At 40.0% G+C, this 20,536-nt stretch overlaps 1 protein-coding gene across 7 annotated transcripts in view; it reads right to left on the reverse strand.

Annotated features, from left to right (window-relative positions):
- Window positions 1-12,607: 12,607 nt before the first annotated feature.
- Window positions 12,608-20,536, reverse strand: part of LOC6036016 (paired amphipathic helix protein Sin3a) — a 30,652-nt gene continuing 22,723 nt past the window's right edge. For 6 of the 7 annotated variants that reach the window (XM_038256657.1, XM_038256661.1, XM_038256656.1 and 3 more), the window contains exons 9-11: window positions 19,910-20,179; window positions 13,683-14,186; window positions 12,608-13,619 (exon numbers count right to left, since the gene is read on the reverse strand). In XM_038256657.1, the coding sequence (XP_038112585.1) occupies window positions 13,374-13,619; window positions 13,683-14,186; window positions 19,910-20,179 (1,020 nt within the window). In that variant the 3' untranslated portion in view covers window positions 12,608-13,373. Of the gene's footprint in view, window positions 13,620-13,682; window positions 14,187-18,517; window positions 19,533-19,909; window positions 20,180-20,536 lie in introns of those variants that run through there. The other variant, XM_038256662.1, reaches the window with a different exon arrangement.

The raw sequence follows: 20,536 nt of genomic DNA on the forward strand, positions 1-20,536 counted from the left end.
CGGTTGATTTAATTGATGTCACAATTCCGTTTCCACAAATGTTTCAAGTAAAATTTCTTTTATTGGATCAATCCCGTACCTGCAACATTCTGCCCAAAATTATTCCTCAACTCTAATCTGCTGGTAAGCTTCTTATCAAAATATTCTTCTCCCTGTTTTATTTTCTCTTGTAGAACTTTTGCAAAAGAGAGAATTGCAGGAAGTACCTACGCTGCGAAAAAGTTACTTTAGTTAGCTTGCAGGTACTGCAGACATTATACAATTCTGTGGGCACGTTTAAATGTTGTATATTCGATATAATAATATTGAACATCCAGAAAAAACCTCATAAAGAAGAATCTTAAAATGCAGAATCTTGAAATGATTTCAGATTTTGTTCTTTGGCTCATAATGTATCGAGAGTACGCTATAGTAGTGTGTTTATTGTACGATAGTTAGAATAGTAATGGTTTGGAAGTACAACTTCAATTCATGGCTTGCTTCAATCTTCTCACTGCAACACTCCTCCTGAAGATGAAGAGATGCCCATTGAACTCCTGTTCACTTCCAGCTTCGTCCTTTGCAGCGGCTTCGTGAGCCCATCGGCAATCTGGTTGTCCGTGCCCACATACTCCAACTTCACCACACCTTGCTCTAGGGAATCACGGATGTAGTGATGCCGGATGTCGATGTGCTTCGTGCGGGAGTTGTAGCCACCGTTCTTGGCGATGGCGATACAACTTTGGTTGTCGCACCGAATTTCGATCGGTTGGTTGGATCCGAACAGCGTTGAAATCCCGCGCCACCACGACGCTTCCTGGACAGCCGCAGACACCGCCATGTACTCGGCTTCGCACGTCGAGAGCGCCACCGTGGGCTGTTTTTTGCAGGACCACGAAATCGCTCCTCCTTGCGCCAGGAAAATGTATCCGCTTGTGGATTTGCGCTCGTCCGGGTCCGATCCCCAGTCAGCATCGCAGTAGCCGACAATCTCCGATTCAGCGTCCCGCTTGTACTCCAGCCTGCGCGTAGCTGTGCCGCGAAGGTATCGCAGCAGGTGCTTCGCCGCGTTCCAGTGCTTCGGTCCAGGGTTCCGGTTGAACCGGCTCAGGGTGTTGACCGCGAACAGGATATCCGGCCGCGTGCTCTGCGCCAGATACATCAGGCAGCCGACCGCTTCTTGATAGGGGACGTCCTTCATCAGCGCGGTCTCGGCCTCGGTCTTCGGGCTCATCTCGTTCGACAGCTTCTCGCTCGCGTTCATCGGGATGCTGACCGGCTTGCACTCGCTCATGTTGAACCGCTTCAGAACGGATTCGATGTATGCTTCCTGGTCCAGGGCGATTCCATCTTCCGTCCTCTCGATCCGGATTCCGAGGCAGTGCTTCGCGGCTCCCAAGTCCTTCATGCGGAAGTGGCTGCTGAGTTGCTTCTTCAGCTTGTTCGTCCGCGAGTTGTTGTTGCTGAAGATCATCAGGTCGTCGACGTAGATGGCCACGATCAGGATGTTGCCATCGCTCTTGCTGAGATAGACGCACGGATCGTACTTCGTTGGGGCCAGTCCGAACTTCTTCAGAGCTGCGTCCAGCTTCTGATTCCAGACTCTACTCGACTGCTTGAGCCCGTACAGCGCCTTGTTCAGCTTGCAGACCAGCGACTTTTGTTCGCCGTCGGTGAAACATGGTGGCTGCTCCATGTAGATCTCCTCGTCGAGGTCTCCTTGGAGGAAGGCAGTCACAGCGTCCATTTGATCCACAGACAGGTCGTGCTTCGCGGCCAAAGCGAACAGGTACCGCAGCGAACTGTATCGAACGACCGGGGCGTAAGTTTCGTCGAAGTCTACCCCCTTTCGCTGCGAGTAGCCCTTTATGACCAGCCGCGCCTTGTGCCGCTGCACTCGTCCTTCGGCATCGTGCTTGGTTTTGAAAACCCACTTGCACTTGATGGCCTTCCGTCCTCTCGGCAGCTCAGCGAGCGTCCACGTGTTGTTGTCGACCAGGGCCTGGAACTCCTCCTGCATGGCCCGTTTCCAGCAATCACGGTCGTCTCGTTTCAGCGCCTCTTGGAACGTAGCAGGGTCGTCGACACCAGACCCGGCTGCCATCGCCGCGAAGCCGTGTTCTTCGGCTGATTCGTAGTCGTCGTCTGAGAAACCAGGGAACTCGTCCTCAGATGCAGCTGCCTGTGGAGGGTTGAAACCGGGGAGACCAGGGCACTTGACAGAGAAATCTTTGTACTTGCCTGGTAACACGTGCTCCCGTCCGCTGCGCCTCAACAGCTGTGACCGAGCTGGTTGTGAAGATTGTTGCGGAGGGAGCACAAGGTCGGTCAACGTTCCCGTGGATGAATCGCTCTCACCGCTCGAGTCAGTTTCAGACTGCTCCTCCTCGTCTTCATTGTCCGATCTGGGGTCGATCGGGGCGTCCGGTACAGCTTCGACCGGAACAGGCTCCGCCGAAGCCGGCTGCAACCTCGTCTCTCCGAAGTCCAAAACGTCCAGTGTTACCACCGGGATCGGCTTGACCTGCTGCGCTGCTACCTCGCCGCGTTCGGCGACTCCTTCGTCCAGGAAAATCACCTCGCGACTTATCAGCGTCTTCTTCTGCTTCGGGTCGTACAACCGGTATCCCTTGGTTTCTTCGTCAAAACCGGTAAGGATGCATTCGTGGGATTTGGCGTCCCACTTGCGACGTTTTTGCTTCGGAATCTGGACCATGGCTTTTGTGCCAAAGACACGGAGATGCGAAAGGTTCGGTTTCTTACCAGTCCAGGCTTCCTCGGGGGTCATCTCGTGACCACGGGTTGGCGATCGGTTGATCAGGTACACTGCGGTCGACACAGCTTCAGCCCAGAAGCCTTTCGGCAGCTTCGCCTCAAACAATAGACACCGAGACTTCTCCACGATGGTCCGGTTGGCTCGTTCCGCCATCCCATTTTGCTCGGGGGTGTAATCGTTGGTCGTCTCGTGCCGGATCCCTGCGGTCCGCAGGTAGCCTTGAATGCCCTTGTTGATGTATTCCTTACCATTGTCGGTGCGCAGCGTCTTCAGCTTCATTCCGGTCTGGCGCTCCGCCATCGCGTGGAAGGTCTTGAACACTGCCAGGACTTCGTCCTCCGACTTTCGTTGCAGGAAATACACGAACATGCGCCGAGACTTGTCGTCGATGAACGTGATGTAGTAACGGTTGCCGCCGTAGGAGTTCACCTCCATCGGCCCGCAGATGTCCGAGTGCACCAACTGAAGCAGTTCCGAAGCTCGTGATCCGTTCTTCCCGAATGGTAACCGCGCCTGCTTGCCCATCGGACAGATCCGACAATCCTTCGTAGCTTTTGCGTTGATCTGGATTCCATCTGCTGCACCGTTCGCGAGTTTGCGGATGTTGTCCGCACCGAGGTGACCCAGGCGCTTGTGCCACAGGTCCATGCCTTGAGCTGCACCGCACGCCATCGCAACCTTCGAGCCGCACATCTTTTCCAGCTTAAACTGGTTGTTGACGTGGCTCCCAGTTGCCACCAGGTCGCCGTCGGAGTTGAACACCTCACATCCTTGGTTCGTGAAGTTCACCGTGTAACCCTTCTCCACAATCTTGCTCACGGAGAGAAGGTTCGCCGCAATCGACGGAATCAACTGCACTTCACTGACCGTCACGCTGTCCTTGCCGCCGGAACACTTCGGCCAAATTTCGGCAGTACCGGTGGCGACGATGTCCATCAGTCCGCCGTTCGCTGCCATGACCTTACCGCACCCGTTGTCCAAGTTGTCCAGCATGCTCCTGTTGGCCGTCATGTGAGCGTACGCGGCCGAGTCGAAGATCCAGTCGTCGGCGTCGCCCAAATCAAACGTCGAAAGCACGGTGCAAAACGTGCTGCCACCTTTCTTCTGCTCCTTGTTGTCCTTGCAGTCCTTAGCGATGTGGCCAAACTTTTGACACTTCCTGCACTTGGGACCTTTGGACGAAGAAGGCTGCTGCTGCTTTTGCTTACCGTGGCGACCAGGTTGTTTGGTGGTTGCGAAGGCCGGACTGTTTTGCTCGTTGCCATAGAAACCTTCCTCCTCCTGGAGAAGTTTGGTTTTTATGAAATCTCCGGTGATGGCCACGCCGGAACTCTGCAACGCCATGATCATGGGCTTGAAATCCTTCGGAAGTCCCGCGAGCAGGAGCATTCCGACCCACAGATCCGGGATGTTAAAATCCGCATTCCTGAGCTGGTTCGTGGCAGAAATCACCTGATTCACGTAATCCTCCATCGAGCTGCACGCTTCCAGGGTCAAACGGAGAAGCTTGTGGAGAAGGCCGACCTGTTGGACCAGGCCCTTTTCTTCGAACGCGTTCTCCAGACTGTCCCAGGCTGTCCGCGCAGATTCTTCGTTCTCGATGTGGACGTACAGCGACGGATCGATCAGAGTGATGATCTTGAGCCTCGCCCGAAGATCCGTTTCCTCCTCAACCGCCTCGAACGTTCCGTCCGCCTTCCGCTTCGGCTTCACTGCGCCCCAGAGCTTTTCCAGCTGAAGATAGGTCTTCGTTGCCAGCTTCCACGTTCTCCAATTCGCGCGTCCCACCAGCCTTTCGAGGCCCGGAACGCCGGATCCCGTGTTGGAGCTCCCAGCTACTGCGCCATCCGCGCGACTTCCGGAACCGTTTGACATTTTTAAACTTTTTTAAGCGATAGGCCCATAACCTATCGAGAGTACGCTATAGTAGTGTGTTTATTGTACGATAGTTAGAATAGTAATGGTTTGGAAGTACAACTTCAATTCATGGCTTGCTTCAATCTTCTCACTGCAACATAATGAAGTAAAACAGAGGAAAAGCCATAAAAACAATCATTTGAATCTGGTGGATTTATTTTTTCAAACAAAATGAAATTTAGATTACTTTTTCAAAAGGTCCTATGCGCTTTGGGTTTCCCATGATGATAGGACCTTCTGAAAAAATAGTAATAAAACGTTAAAACGCCTGCCTCACTTTCATAAAGTGATTTTTTTTTTTTTCAAAATATCTGAGATCCGGCCTCAAAAACAGTGTATTAAAAACACTAATGTAAATATAACTTTTGATAAGGTAGTCAGATTTTCAATCTTTTGGACTCTTTGGAAAGATCTCTTGACTACCCATCCAACGATAGGTCGCAGGTCGCATCCAGACAACGTTTTCATCAAAATATGTGAGATCCGGCCTCTAAAAAATACATACATAACACTTAAGTGGTTATAACATTCGATAGGGTTGTCAGATCTTCAACATTTTGGGCTCGTTAGAAAGGTCTTTCAAATACCTTTTTAACAATATATAGCATGATGGGTTTTCTTACAAAAACCACCCTTTTTACAATCTTCCAATGTTTAGCTAAAATTGTTTTTTGAGCATAACTTTTGAAGTACTTTTCTAAACCTCTTCTAACCCTTGTGGGACTCCAAAACAGATCAAATGGTACCAAAACAGTCCAAATCGGTTCAGCCAGTCTGGAGATAATCGTGTGCATATTTTTCGGTGCACGGACTTACAGACATACACACGCACAGACATTTGTTCAGAATTTGATTCTGAGTCGATAGGCATACGTGAAGGTAGGTCTACGAGGTCGAATAAAGATTTTTTCGAGTGATTTTATAGCCTTTCCTCATTGAGGTGAGGAAGACAAAAATTGAAAACTTCAAAAATAAAAAAAATATAAAATCTAATATTTTTAAATTTAATATTGAAAATATTCGAAAAAAAAGTTAGAAATTAAAACTCAAACATTAAAAATCAAGAAAATTTAATCGCAGAAAATTCTAGGGTTTTTTCTCCAAAAAAAATTTAATAAAAGAGCACTCAGCTAGCAAAATCTTAACTTAGAAATAGGTATGTCCTCCCTGCAAAAGTGAGTGCAAAGGCATATGAATTGATTTCAGTTGAAAGGTTCTCCAAATCTCTGAATTGCAAATGTTCAATTCAAAAAACACTAATTAAAATTGAAAAAAAAAATAAAAAATCCAAAATTCTAAATTGTGAAATTTGCAAATAATCATTTTTGTCTTTAAAAATCTGAAAATTCACTGAATTAAAATCCAAAAATTCTAAAAATTTTAATTCATAATCTTAAAATTAAAAAAAATCAAGAATTCAATAATCAAAGTCGTAATAATAGAAAATTTAAAAATCTTGGGCTTTTACAAATTTTACTTCGGTCAATCGCATCATAAAATTTTACCTAAAATATGATTCCAAAACTAATCCAAAGTTGTTTAATTTGATGTTATTTAGAACGACGGCAGTCGAAAAGTTTTTTAAATTTTTAGATTTTGTTATTTTTTTATTTTGAATTTTTCAAATTTTTAGAGGATATTAATCTAGGACCCGAGAAATAAAAAATCAAAAATAGGAATTTTGAAGAGAAATAAAAAAATCAGAACGCAAATATTTCAAAATTCTATAGGCAATCAAACGTCAAAATTACTCCCCATTAGAGGGCGCTGAAACTTGGGGTGATGTTTTCATTATATCCTACAGCGAGTAAATTGGTTTTAAATTAGATTTTTTTTTATTTCATCATAAAATCGACATTAAAAGCCAATTATACCATTTTCAGGTAAGAAATAAATAGCTTAATTGATATAAACGAAAATATTTTTGTGATGGCCGTTTTAACCAAATATTTTTTAAAGTCACTTCTACCATAAAAGCAAAGCTCTGCTTGAAAAATGATAATTGGAATGATTTTCAATATTAGCAATCTAACCTCTTTCTCGCGTTTTCAATCCGGGTCTCAGAATTTTCAATGAAAAAGGCAACTTAACAAAAAAATCAAGTCAGTCGATAGAACTTTTTATTTCTTACCTCCTGTTAGTTTTTTTTATTCCATAAGATCGATTTTCTTATAAAAAAACCTTCAAATAGGCCCCCAAAACCAAAGCTAAAAACTCTATTCGCCACCTACATTCGAGTAGGAGAACTTTGGTGCAAGGTTACGTTTACGTTTTTGCGCGATAAGTGCAAAGGGGAGTGAAAACTATTTTAAGGTTTTTAAAAAGAAAATTGATCTTTTGGAATTAAATAAAGTTAACAGGAGGTAAGAAATAAAAAGTTCTATCGACTGACCTTTTGATTTTTTTGCTAAGTTGCCTTTTTCATTGAAAATTCTGAGATCCGGATTGAAAACGCGAGAATGAGGTTAAATTGCTAATTTTGAAAATCAATACAATTATCATTTTTCAAGCAGATCTTTGCTTTTATGGTAGAAGTGACTTTAAAAAAATATTTGTCCACTTAAATAATCGACATTCTCAATTGATTAGTTAGGTTTTGGTTGATTAAAATTGTGGTGCTCTAACAGACACACAGTATTCTGATCGGGTAATCTCCGTAGCATTCTGGTCGGGTAGTCACCCGTGTGGTCAGTGACGGGTAGTTCGGTTGACGGGAGAGTGGAGAACTGTCATCTGGGAAGTAAGCGTGTGCGAGAGCAGCAGAGCGGAGGTCCCGGAAAGGATAGTCCGGGGAATCCGATGTGGCCAGGCCCAACCAGGGTGCCACAAGCAGTAAAAGTTTTCATTTTCAAAACAAGAAAAAAACTTTTAATGTAGCAAATTTTGACCGCGACTTTAAAAGCTTCCCGCCCAGTCAGATCACCACACAACAAAAAGGTTCCGAAGGAAGAGGTGCTCTAAGAACAAAAGATCAAATGGTTCCAAAAATTGAACTCAACATGCAGTTTGAGATTATTAGCAAGACGGAAACACTCAACATAGCCCCATGATTGCGGCCCTGAAAGATGTTGGGGGACAGGGAAGTTTCTCTTTAGGGACAAAGATTTGCGGCGGAAATTGACATCTTAGGACGCCGAGGACGAAGGAGCGATTTCGTCGATCATCAGCAAGTCCATCCGGAACTGGGTTAGGGCATGCCTTTTGTTGTATTGGTCTGAGAAAATTTAGTCAACATATAATTGGTCTAGTTTTGTTTATCATTTATTGCATTACTCTATTCTCCGTACCCCGTTGAGTCCCTCCTTCAATCTCGCTGGAGTCTTGTCCCACCCGCTGTTCTAATTCAGAATACCTCGCGAATCTAGAAAAAAAACCAGTTCATTTCATCCACGCAGGTTCCAGTCACTGAAATCTGGCTTGATTTTTTTCTTTTGCTGTAGAAAATAAACACAAGCGGCCTGAAAACCTCCCGGAATTTGGGGAGAATATTTTTTGGGATATTGAGCTGGAGCAGATTAAAGGCCATCTCATCCACACAAGAACCGTACGAGGTGTTCTTTAGCAGGAAAATTCTGTTGTTGAAGGGGGACGGGAACGGTGCATGTCTTCTGATAAGCCGCCACCCGCACATCGCAAGTTCCAGGTTTTCCTTCTGTGCATCTAACAGTTCTACCATATCATGGAACCTGGCAGTTTTTTTATAGATCAGCAATTTTGTCGTCTTTGGACGCATGTCGCAATCCCAGCCTAGTGCAATTATTATATTTAGCACATAAAAACTGCAACCAAAATCAACCAATTTCCTTATCTTTTCTGAGCCTTACTGTTTGTAAACATTTCAACGATTTCAACTGTCAAAATGAGCATTCGAAAATTCCGTAACCTGTCTTCAAATTACTCAGGAGTAAAATTGAGTAACTTTGAGTAAGATTGAGTAACATTGAGAAATTGAGTCACTCAGTTACTCACTGTCCTACCCCTTGACTCGAAGTGCGTTAAAAAAAGGAGCGTGAGCTACAAGCTCTTTGCAAAAACAATGACACTCCGAGCTTCGAGCTCTTCAGAAATCTGCGCTACGAGTAATTAAAAAAAGGACAAGATCTGAGCATCGAGAGAAAAAAAAGGAGCTCTGAGTTACAAGCACGTCAATTTACTGATTAACAAAAAAAATATGTCGCGAGATCTAAAATAATAAATAAATAAAAGAACAAGTCTAGTTACAGGCAAGTACAATAAATAATTGAGCTACTAGCTCGGAAATCAGCCTAAAGTTGTTAAAAGAAAGATGTGCGATCCAGTATTCAAAACAAAATCAAAATAAAGAAGCTTATAAAAGTGAACATTTAACCCTAAAAAACAATCGAAGTAGAAAAGCTTAGAGCTAGATTTATTTTCGATTATCATGAAAAAAAAACATAAAAAATAATAAAGAAACATGTAGGCTATGTGGCATTCTTAAATAAAGTAAATGTCGGAAAAGTATTAAATCATGTTAAGTTAGATAAAAGATATAATTCGCTAAGTACAAGTAAACACAATACAAGTTAAGTACAGGTAGACCCACTCCCATAACAATGAATTGTGGGTTTGATCCAAAGAAAATGCCGTCATAAACCGAAATACCAGTGCGACCTTTCGAAGTATCTGGTAACACCGTTTGATCTAGGGGATACATAACGGTTGACGTTAAACGATTGTCATACCCCTAGGTTTAAGTTCTGGGCCATCAACGTTACGTCTCACCTACAAGCTCAGAATGCTCTTTTCGATACGATGTCATCTAGGAGCGACACAACCATGATAGATATTCGATTGGCGATCTAAAGATTGTTTCTGATGATCTTGCGTAAATTAGATTGTACATGAGTCTTTATGTTTTAAATGCAAAGATGCTCACTTCGATATCACGTAATGGAGAAATTATCTCTCTGTAGAAAAAACGAGATGTGGTGCTCTAACAGACACACAGTATTCTGATCGGGTAATCTCCGTAGCATTCTGGTCGGGTAGTCACCCGTGTGGTCAGTGACGGGTAGTTCGGTTGACGGGAGAGTGGAGAACTGTCATCTGGGAAGTAAGCGTGTGCGAGAGCAGCAGAGCGGAGGTCCCGGAAAGGATAGTCCGGGGAATCCGATGTGGCCAGGCCCAACCAGGGTGCCACAAAAATATTCCCTTATTTTGAATCAGATAATGAACAGGTTAAATCGGCCATCACAAAAATATTTTCGTTTATATCAATTAGGCTATTTATTTCTTACCTGAAAATGGTATAATTTGCTATTAATGTCGATTTTATGATGAAATAAAACAATTTCAAATTTCAAACCAATTTACTCGCTGTAGGTTATAATGAAAACATCACCCCAAGATTGAGCGCCCTCTAGTGGGGGGTAATTTTGACGTTTGATTGCCTATAGTTTTCACTCGCCTTTGCGCTTATCGCGCAAAAACGTAACCTTGCACCAAAGTTCTTCTACTCGAATGTAGGTGGCGAATCGAGTTTTTGAGTGTTTAGCTTTGGTTTTGGGGCCTATAATCGCAAACATAAAAATACGAATTTTCAAAAATCTACGGACTCTTAAAAATTTTAATACAGCTCGTATTCGATTATCTACCCCCGCAAAAATGCCACTCCGGATAATCGAATTTCGACATTTGACCTAAAATATGACTTTAAAAATGTTCCAAAGATGTTAAACTTTCTATTATTCGAGATGGCGGCTAATTAAGAATTTTGGTTTTTTTTAATTTTGAATTTTAAGAATTTTGAATATTGAAGAATTAATAAAAAAGAACAAAGGAGCACTTCCATTCGAGCAGTTTTTGCTTTTTTCTACAATGTATTTCTTATGGAACAAACTGTCAAAAACTGCTCGACTGCGGGTGCTCCATTATTGAAAACTAAAAAAAATATTTTTGAATTAAAGAATTAAAAAAATTCATGGATTTCCAATTTTAATTTGAGTTCATTGGTTTTATATTTTGTTGTTTTTCATTATATTATTTTTTAAACTATTGAATTTATTTATTTTGAATTTTTCAATTTCTTGATATTTTAAAAAGAAGACATATTGCATTTTTAAATTTTATGCATTTTGAATATTGAATATTGCAACTCTAGAAAATTTTCATTCTTTGCTTTTTGGGTGTTTTTGAAACCACCTTGAGTCAGGTGCAAAGCAAAAAATGAAAATTTTTCTTACTTCTTCAATTTTAGAATTTAATATATTAATTTTTCAATTTCATATTTAATTTAAAAAAAATAATCTACAATTATTCAAATACTAAAATTTTAAATATTGAAAATCAATGATTTTTTATTTAAAATATCCTTCTATAATTTTATAAGGGAGCGGTCGTGGCTGAATGGTTACGATGCTCGCTTTATAAGCGAATGGTCCTGGGTTCGAACCCATCTGTTCCCAACGAGAAAGTTCTGGGCTTATTAAAAGTTGAATTAAATGAAAAACATGAAGCTCACGGCGGGGTTCGATCCCCTGTCCTTAGGATTAGCAAGCAAAATGCTTTCAACTTAACCGTGGAGCATTGGTAGCTTAAGGAGGACTGAGACTGATATAGTTGAAGAGTCGGACAAAGAATCAAATTAAATGCAAGTTGAATATCAGAACTCAAACAAAATTGCAAGCGCAGTTGAAATTGAATCTAAAAATCCCTCGCTAAAAATAGCCTGGGCGACTGATAGAATTCAAGATGAGCAGAATTGAAAGTTTTCCCCTTAGAAATGAGAACACACGAAGAATTCGAACAACAATGCAAAAACGGTCGTTACCACTCGTCTAGGGTGGCTCCTCAGACTGTTCACCTTCCCAAAAACCGTCCAACTCCAAGCGAAACTTACTTGAGGATACCATGGAGATTTTCCCTTAATACTCTGAAAAAAGTGGAGCATCAACACTGCCGCTCTAAGCTAGTCCGTCCCATATGTAATTTCGTCAATTTTGAGGTAATGATGCAGTTTGGTTCAAAGTCTTGTAAACTATCAGAAAAACCAATAAAATGTAGTACTTTGTTCTAGAAAGCCGGAGAAAGTCCACTTTTTCGTGAAATTCTAACACGTAGCCTTATGGGCGGGACAACTTTGACACGCGTTTTTCTCGGCTTGCTGTTTTTACATATGGGACGGACACGATTAGAGCGGCAGTGTTACACTTCTCGTCTTCCAAATCCCTTTCCTTGTCCCTGGTGCGCGGTGGAGATGGGAGCGGTCAGCAATGGACGGCTGCCATGGTGGTGAGAATCTAGTTCGGGTGGAATTGATTCTATTCCCAATTATCGATTCCTAGGCAACTTGGGCTTACACAATCATCACATCACATGGCGAAAATCCTGGCTGCAATCCGCTAAAATCACCGTCCCTAGCGAAGCGAAATCCTTCTATAATTTTATAATTTAAGCAGTTATAAACTAACGTATTAAAGAAATGTAGTATTTTAAGAATTTAATATTATTTAAGAATTAAGGAATTTAAGTTTTTTGAATTGTAATTTTTTTTGTTTCTTAAATTTTTGAATTGTTTTAATTCAAATAGAATTCCTTGTGACCAAACTTGACATTAGCCCTTTAAAATTGCGAGTGACAGCTAAAACAAGAAGATCAGCACCCTCGGCTAGTTTTGATCATTTTTGAGATTTTTTTCAAGTTTCCAACCCAGTTGAAACCTCCCTTTCTCAATGATACCTTTGATATCGACACAACGAGTATTCAGAATTGAATTGGGAATTGCTCAACTGATAAACTCCACTGGCAACTAATCGATTGAACATTTCGAAGACTTGAATAGATTATTATGCTTTTTTTTTTCAAATAACTTTACATTTTATTGACATTTTGCGGATTCTCTCTGCTTTCTCTTTTATATTTTTAAATATACTTATTTTCTGTAATGCTTGTATTCACAGTGGAAAATAGTTCAACTTTTTTGTGTGTCTGTGTCTCACTAACTGCATTTTGAACGATTCTTTTTTGCTGCTGCTGCTGTTTTATCGATATTTTCTGTCGCTTGCGTTTGTTTACTTACCTCCTAAATTTTAAATCTTTCTCTTAACGCTAGAGCTCTGCCAAGGAATAATTAACGGTTTTTTATGTAAACAGAAAAAAATGAGATTTACGACTTGCTGTCGTTCTTCCGTTTCGAGTGGGGGGGATGCTGCTTATGTCTACACAACCTTACGGATCATTTAACTTGCGGACGCTGGTTTGTGTGTGTGCCTTAATTAAATAAACTACGCATTCTAGGTGTGAATTTGTGTGTGTTTGTTTTGCTTAATCCTGGATGCACTTCTTTAACGTGCAATCGTTAGTTTTAAATAAATCGATTCAACGAGCGAATTTAACAACAACTCGCTGCAGGTTTCACCCAACACAGTTGTAGTATTTTTTATTCAACGGTTTGAATTGTGTGTTTTATAAATTACTCCATTGTACACATGTTTGTCTGCTTACAACTTACTCTCTTTTTTCTACTATCCAAGCAATTAAAAACTCTGCTTATCGAATAATCAATTTTATAAAAAGGATTTGACGTAAAACGGTTTTTAAAACACAAAAATGAAAAAAAAAAAAAATGTTTTCAACCATTATTAATTACAGGCGCTGCTTTCTTAACAAAGCATTCCTCACTCTTTCTACGCTTAATACTTTCTCTCTCTCCCGCAGAGTGTCCCTCCACGCCCAATCAACCCTAGCTCAGGTGATGATCCGGCGCGACCTTCTCCACCCGGTACCGGCTGTACGTCATGTACGGCGTCCGCGCCACGTCATTGTTCCGCTTCACGACCGTGGCCAGCCCCTTGGGCAGATCCGAGTTGACGCCCATCAGCCAGTCTTTGCAGTCGGCGCGCTGCGCGTCCGTCACGTGCCGATCGAGCCACCGCTGGACGACCCCCTCGAACCGGGCGTGCATCTCCTGCGTCACCTTGGGGTGGGTCTGAAAGGAAGAGTGGGGGATTGGTTAGGGGTTGGACTAATGCGGTTTTGCTGATCAACTTACCTCCTTGGCCCGCAGCAGCGACTTGCGCTTGTAGAAGATGTGGTCCTTGTTCAGGACGTAGCAAATTTTGTAGTTGTTGACGTTCAACCGGAACTGCTCCCGGTCGTCGACAAAGTAGTTCTGGTCCCCGTTGCTGCTCGGTAACCGCTCCGGCGGCGTTTTGACCTTGCCCGTGCTGTTCCACACCACGGGGGGAGGATGGGGTGGTGCCGTCGTAACGCCGCCGTCGACGTCCTTTTTGCTGCCGCTGATGTTGTTGTTGTTGACGACGGGCGGACTTGCGTCGGCGACCTTGGCCAGTGGCGTTTTGCTCTTTTCCGCCGGGGTCACCGCCGCGGATTCCTTCTTGACTGCCGACTTGGCCGTGGTGGTAGCGGTCGTCGTCGTCGTAGCTGCCGCGGAGGTTGTCTTTTCCGGTGGGGGCGACGGCGATGGACAGCCCGTTTTACACCGGCGCATGTTGCGCTGAAGGAACAGGGCTTTCCGTGGTCCACCGGTGGTGGGCTGCAATGGTTGAGGGAAGAGTTGCGTTAGGAATGGCTTCGTTGGAATCGCACGAGACATTGAGCTTAAAAAAAAGTACGGAAAAGTGACATGCAAATGAAAACGGTAATAAAAAAAGAAATCATGCCAATTTAAAAAAGAAAAGAAAAACATAAAATCCTACTCAGAAGAAGCAAAAACAGAATGACATGGCGTAAACATCGTTTAAAAAAACTATTTATCGTAACATTTTTCGCAGTTCGGTTCGAACGACTTTGCACGACACGTTCCAGCTATTATTATTGTTATTCTTTTCCAGGTACCAGGTCAAACCTTAAGCTAAATGCACTGCGGCTCCTCTCTATCGACAACAAAAACACCGTTCAGAAAGAAATAGGACACGAATAATAAAATGCGCTCGAAAATCGCCTACAGAAAAAATAATCAAACTAAAGTGCCTTCAGCTCAATTCAGCAACACTTTTGATGAGTTGAGCTAAAAACAAGTTACAAGAAAAAAAAAGACTAAAATAACGTACGTAAACTAAAAATTTAAGTTTCAAAAGTAAAAAACAGGAAACGTTGACATAGAGACAAAAATACTTGGAAGGAAAAAGGTATTCCCCGAGCAACCTGAACAACACCTTTAATTTAACTCTCGAAAATCATAAACAGCATGTAGAAAATTTAGTATTAAAATGAACGAAATAATCTAAACCATACCTACTGCTTAGCCTTTTAGAATGTGACTTCCTCCTGATTTGCTTTGCGTGTTTATTTTTTTTTCGAATTAAGCCTTCTCTTTCTCTCTTCTTGTGTGTTTAGTGTGAAATTAAATGTGAATAAAAAAAAAGTCCGTTGCACGGCGGCAGTTGTTCCGATTTGTCAAATTTTTCATCTTTATTTGTTTTAAAAACGGGTTTTGTTTTGCTCTAATATAATTACAGTTTACATGTTTTCTTTTTTGTTTTTGCTTGCTGTGGGTTGAGAATTTCATAAATAGTGTTTTGTTTTTTTTTGCTTCGTTTTTCTTTTGCTCACGTCGAGAATTTTGCCTTTTTTTTAGTTTTGTGAGTTTTTGTTTGTCTAATACACGTCTAGAAACATGAAATTGCTGTCCGGTTATAAATATCAATCTATTCTATTATTAAACTGCTTGCAAGTATTTTCAATACCTGCTAGTAGTGCTAGAAGTAATAGTTAGTTTGCCTTATTATTTGCTTATGATTTTCTTTAACGATTCAATGAAATGAAACGATTACTTTTTGTTTTGTTTTGGTATGTACAAGGAATGTTCAAATAACAACATTTATGTCACTAAAGCAGGTATTAGACTATGACAAACAAACAAACTCGCACTTTTCATATTTCTGGAGTTTGTTTTTTTTAGAAGGTCCAATAAACCAAATTTCCAGTTTTTGCTTTTTAAGTGTTTTTTGAAATTGCCCAAAAAGCACCTTTTTTTAAAAAAAATAAAATTTGATAGCTTGTTTGTCATAGTCCAATACCTGCTTAATAAAATGAGCAAACTGCTTGCTCGGTGTTCCGTTCAACGTGTTCTGCAAAATGGCATCAATGTTGAGCTACTATTTGGGAGGAACGGGGTAAAGTGGATCGTGTTCAGACAAGATAATTTGAAAAAAGTCTAATTCAGAATGGAAAACAATTGAAACAAAATCAATAATAAACAAGGCAAAAATAGAAAGGAAACAACTTTTTCTGGGAATCCTTGGTCAACCAATGTTGCAAAACAGAATCCATTAAAGTTGAATAAAGGCAAAAAAAATATTCATTTAAGGTTGTTGAAGTTCCCGTCCGTGTTAGGGAAGATTTTTTCTGGTGGCCGATTCCATGCATTTTGGGTACTTCAAGAAGTTCACGTCAGCGTTGGGGAAGCGCATTTTAAGCATTTTGAAAATCTTTTAAAACTTAGCATATTTTAATAGTTAAACAATTGAGCCGTTGATAAAATTGGGATACAAAATTGCTAAGATTTTTTTTAATAGATTGATAAGTGCAAAAATTGAGAAACACTCTAAAATCGATTGTTATAAGGTTTATTACAGTGAAGTAGCTATGGAAAAAAACGAATCATGGACAGACAGCTTTTCCATATTTTTTTTCACTTTTGACAGTTTGAGTTCTGCTTTTTTGTCAAATTTGAATGGTTGATTGTCCTCTACAACCCAACCCCGCCTTTAGACAGGTTTCGATTTAAAAAAAATCACCAAAAATCAATTTTTTAACCAATTTTTGACCTTTAAAAAGCATTGGAAGGAAGAACTCTTAACATTTTCGAACATTTATAGGTTGGAAGTTTTACTTGTTTAATGTAACTTTGCCAATGTTTTTAAAAATATAATTTTTTTAGGAGTCAACTTTGGCTTTGTTTTTTTACTACCATTTCCTATATTTTATGTAAAAAAAGTATGCAGTAATTTTTCTAGTGTCCCAGACTATGCCTCTATGCATTTTTTTTTACAATTTTAATGTTAAGAACATGAAAAATTAGATAGGCAAAATGTAATGAAAGGAGGTGGTAGAATAGGCCAAATACTACCAAAAACAAACATAAACTGAACAATATAAATGCAAATTAAAATACTAAAAATGAAACAAGAAAAACATACAGCAAGAGAAGTATTTTTTTTCGTAGAACAAAAGTTGCTCAAAATGACTTCCTGAACACGGGAAAAATAAAAACATTCGAAAAAAAATTTGGTCAGTAGAGGGTTAAGGCTAGTACGGAGCTCGGAAGGAACACAAAATTCCATATAAAATGAAACTCGGAAGAAACGGCCTGGAAAAGGGCACCAAGAGAATGTTTAATGGAAAAAAGCGTAACGCCACCGTGTAAAAAGAGGTTTCTCTGTATTCAAAAACTTAAAAATTCAGAAAATTTAAAATTTAGAAAATCCAGAAATTCAGGAAATTAAGAAATTTAAAATTGTGCACGGACATAAAACATAATTTTATAACTTTTAAACTAAATAAATAAATTAAAAATCTAGAAATAAAAAAAAGTTAAAAGATTTGAAAAAAAAATAAATATAAAATGCAAACAAAATCATGGAGTCAAAAAATATTTTATTTGTAAAATTTACAAATCCAGAAATGCAAAAAAAAAAAAAACAGTGAAATTTTTAAAAATCGAAAAAAGATTTTTTTGTTTAATTAAAATTAATACATTTATATTAAAAAAAGTTTTTGTCCTTAGGCCTTGGCGAAGTCAAAGGGGGGGCAAAAAAATAAAAAAATATAAAAATTTAAATAACAAGCCATAGTCTTCACATTTAAATGAAAAAAGTGTTTAAAAATGCATTTTACACTAGTTCAGTTGTTTTGCAATCATTAGTTTTCAAAAAATCTAAGATCTGACAAAAACAAAAATTGTATCGAAAAAAAAGATTTTGCATCGAAAATATTCAAAAAATCTTAAGATTTTTTAATAAACCCAAATATGCTAAAAATGATTTTAAACGCAGGAGAATATATTTTAATTTGATTTCAGCAGGTTGCACTTGAATTTTCATTGAAATTGTGAAGTTTATTGTAAAAATATTTTTTTTGCCCCCTGATTTTTCGGGCCAATTTTGAAGGTGGGGGGAGGGGGGGGGGGGGGTGACAAAAACTTTTAAAAATATTTGTACCAGCCTAAATGTTGAAAATTAAAAACTGAAAAAAAATGCAAGATTTTTGAGAATTCTAGATTAAATTTTCAAAAGGTCCAGGAAACCCATGAGGGATAGGTTGTTTAGAAAATTTAGTCTAGAATTGAGGAATTTAGAGAAATTAAAAGAATGTGCAAATTTTCATGACCGCGTTCCTTCAGCTCGTTTCGTTCATAGCTTTACCAAAATAATTTTCTCAACACAGTCCGGACTCGATTATCCGAGACCTCGGAAAAATGTTACATCGGATAATGGAATCACCAAAAATATTGTTTGACCCATAAACTACTTTAAAATGATAAAAAAATTAAATCCAGGTTGGCGATTTTTTCAATGCAATTTATTTTATTTAAAAGGGAATCAAATATTCAAATTTGACTAAAATAATCTTTTCCAAAAAAAATAATCTTTAAATAACTAAAAATGGCCCGGTTATCAATGTTTCTGTAAGGTCTCTTTTCGATTTGAAATTTAAATGTTAATTGATCAAAAAGCAAATAAATTCTCAAATCAGGAAAGGTTGTTTTAATTTAAATTAGGGTTTGGTGTAATCAATTTCAATTCTTTTTTTGTTGGTTTGAAATGAATTCGGTTTATTATTGTTAGTAGATATTTTGCACGTATTAGTTTAGACTGTTTTGTTGTAGTTGAAAAATTTAATATATAACTGGAAATTTTTTAAAAATATCTTGTCCAAACCCCCACTTTATCCTTTCACCCAGATCACTCTTCAACATCGTTGGATCGTTCAATAAATTAAATTAAAAACTTCACTTTTTACTTAACATCATCCACTGTTTTATGTACAAATGCTATTTTATTTCACAATCTCATAGAAACTGTTATGACACGCTTAAAAAAGAAACTGAACAAACTGTGCAATTTATCTTCCTCCCCTTATCGCAAAAAAAAAACCAACACAACACTCAAATTTCGTTTAAGGAACATTTGCGAACCTCTCCTTCGTCCTTCCCACCTTCATCACAACTGGAACGAACCACTTTCATCCTCATGCAAAAATTGACACAACTTTCAAGAATCGCTCGCTCGCTCTGCTAGCAAAAGTAGTAAAATCCACAATATTCACACACCCTCCTCGCGCCGAAGGCGCCCTCGTCCAACTCATTCTTTCCTCACTTTTTTCCACTTAATAAAAAAAAACTAAACGAAAAAAAAAAGACGAAACAAAACTGCGAGAGCAACAAAAAAAAAAAACCTTCACGCGACCGCACGATTACGATTACGTTATTTTCTTCCGTTTTTTTTTTTTTTTTTGTTGTTGCTGAATTACGCGCGGCGATCTCTTCCCTCTCAGCTGTTAGTATCGACAAGTAATTACTTGCTTGCTTGTGGGCGTGCGCGCGCGGTTGTAATGGTGTGGAGTGGATTGTTGATCGCTCAATTTTTGTGGGGTGGCTTCCTTCTGTAATTGTGTGTTGCGCGCGTTGTTGCTACACGAGAGTTCGTTCAAGACTGTGGACTTATTTACAACTTTTGTTTTATCAATTTCTCGCTTTTTTTGCTGTTTGTTTCTAGTTGGAAGGGGGAAATTGCCAGTTATCATCACTTTTTAGTGTGTTTCGCTAATGCTTGCTTGCTCGTTTTTTGTCTGCTAGGTAAAGTTAAATACATTTGTCTTATTTCTGTGTTTGTTTGTTTGTGTGTGAGTGATTTTCATTCATTCATTCTTGTTTGACCTGGCACGGAGAAAAAAAAAAGATCGATGTGAAGAGAAAAGCTCAAATTAGTGGATTATGTTTTTGGCTGTGAGCGCGCGGAAGGTTTTGCGACGATCCGTAAAAGGAGAGTAAAATCAAGGAAATTCGTAACACAAATAAAGAGGGAAACGGATTAAATTTTGAGTGAAACGAAAAAAAAAAACAACGGAATCACAAACTCAGGGTGATTAGAGACAAAGTAGGAACCAATCAGAGAAATACTAAAAAAAAAAACAAGATGAAAACAAAAAAAGGGGGTTGACGGCGCATGTTCCGGCGGGGTTTTGCGAGACAAACGCGTAATAATCTGCCTGCTTGCTTGCTTGCTCTGTCACACTCTAACCAGCGCTACTTACCGTTTCTTCGTCCGGTTTCTCGGTTTTTATTTCCACGCTGGTGGCGCTGTTGGCGGCGTTCGGGCCGGCTGTGGTGGTGGTGGAACCTGGGACGGTTCCTCCGCCTCCGCCGGCCGTGCTGGCCCCACTTTCACTGCCCGTGCCGGTGGCCGCCGGGTTCGATAGCCGGTCCACGTAGTTGCTAAACTGTTGCGCGCTGGCAAAGTTCTGCGCCGTGTCCTCGGTGTCCGTCTCGAGCAGCTCGATCGTCACCCGGCAGTCGATTTTGTACTGTTGAAAGAGTTAGATATTAGTGAAAAATCACTCGAAGAATCACTTGCCAGGGTGACCACTCAAATGCTAATTTCAAATTTCCGACTTTTTTACAACATTTCCAGAACCTCAAAAAAAATTTCATTTTCAAAAAAAATATTTTAGATTAAAAACCTCTTTAAAAAAATTTTTTAAACCAATTAACAATTTTAGTAAACATTCAGATTTCAATGAAAAATCCAGTTTGATAAAGAAGCTATTAGACTATGGCAACAAACAAACTTTTTGACAGTTTGCATTTGTTTGCAGAAACGTTAGCCTGCATACATTTGGCTTTGTTTGCCGCAAACAAGCTTGCAAACAAAAAAATGCGAG

This window comes from Culex quinquefasciatus, chromosome 2 (assembly GCF_015732765.1).
Source record: "Culex quinquefasciatus strain JHB chromosome 2, VPISU_Cqui_1.0_pri_paternal, whole genome shotgun sequence".
Lineage (NCBI taxonomy): Eukaryota > Metazoa > Arthropoda > Insecta > Diptera > Culicidae > Culex > Culex quinquefasciatus.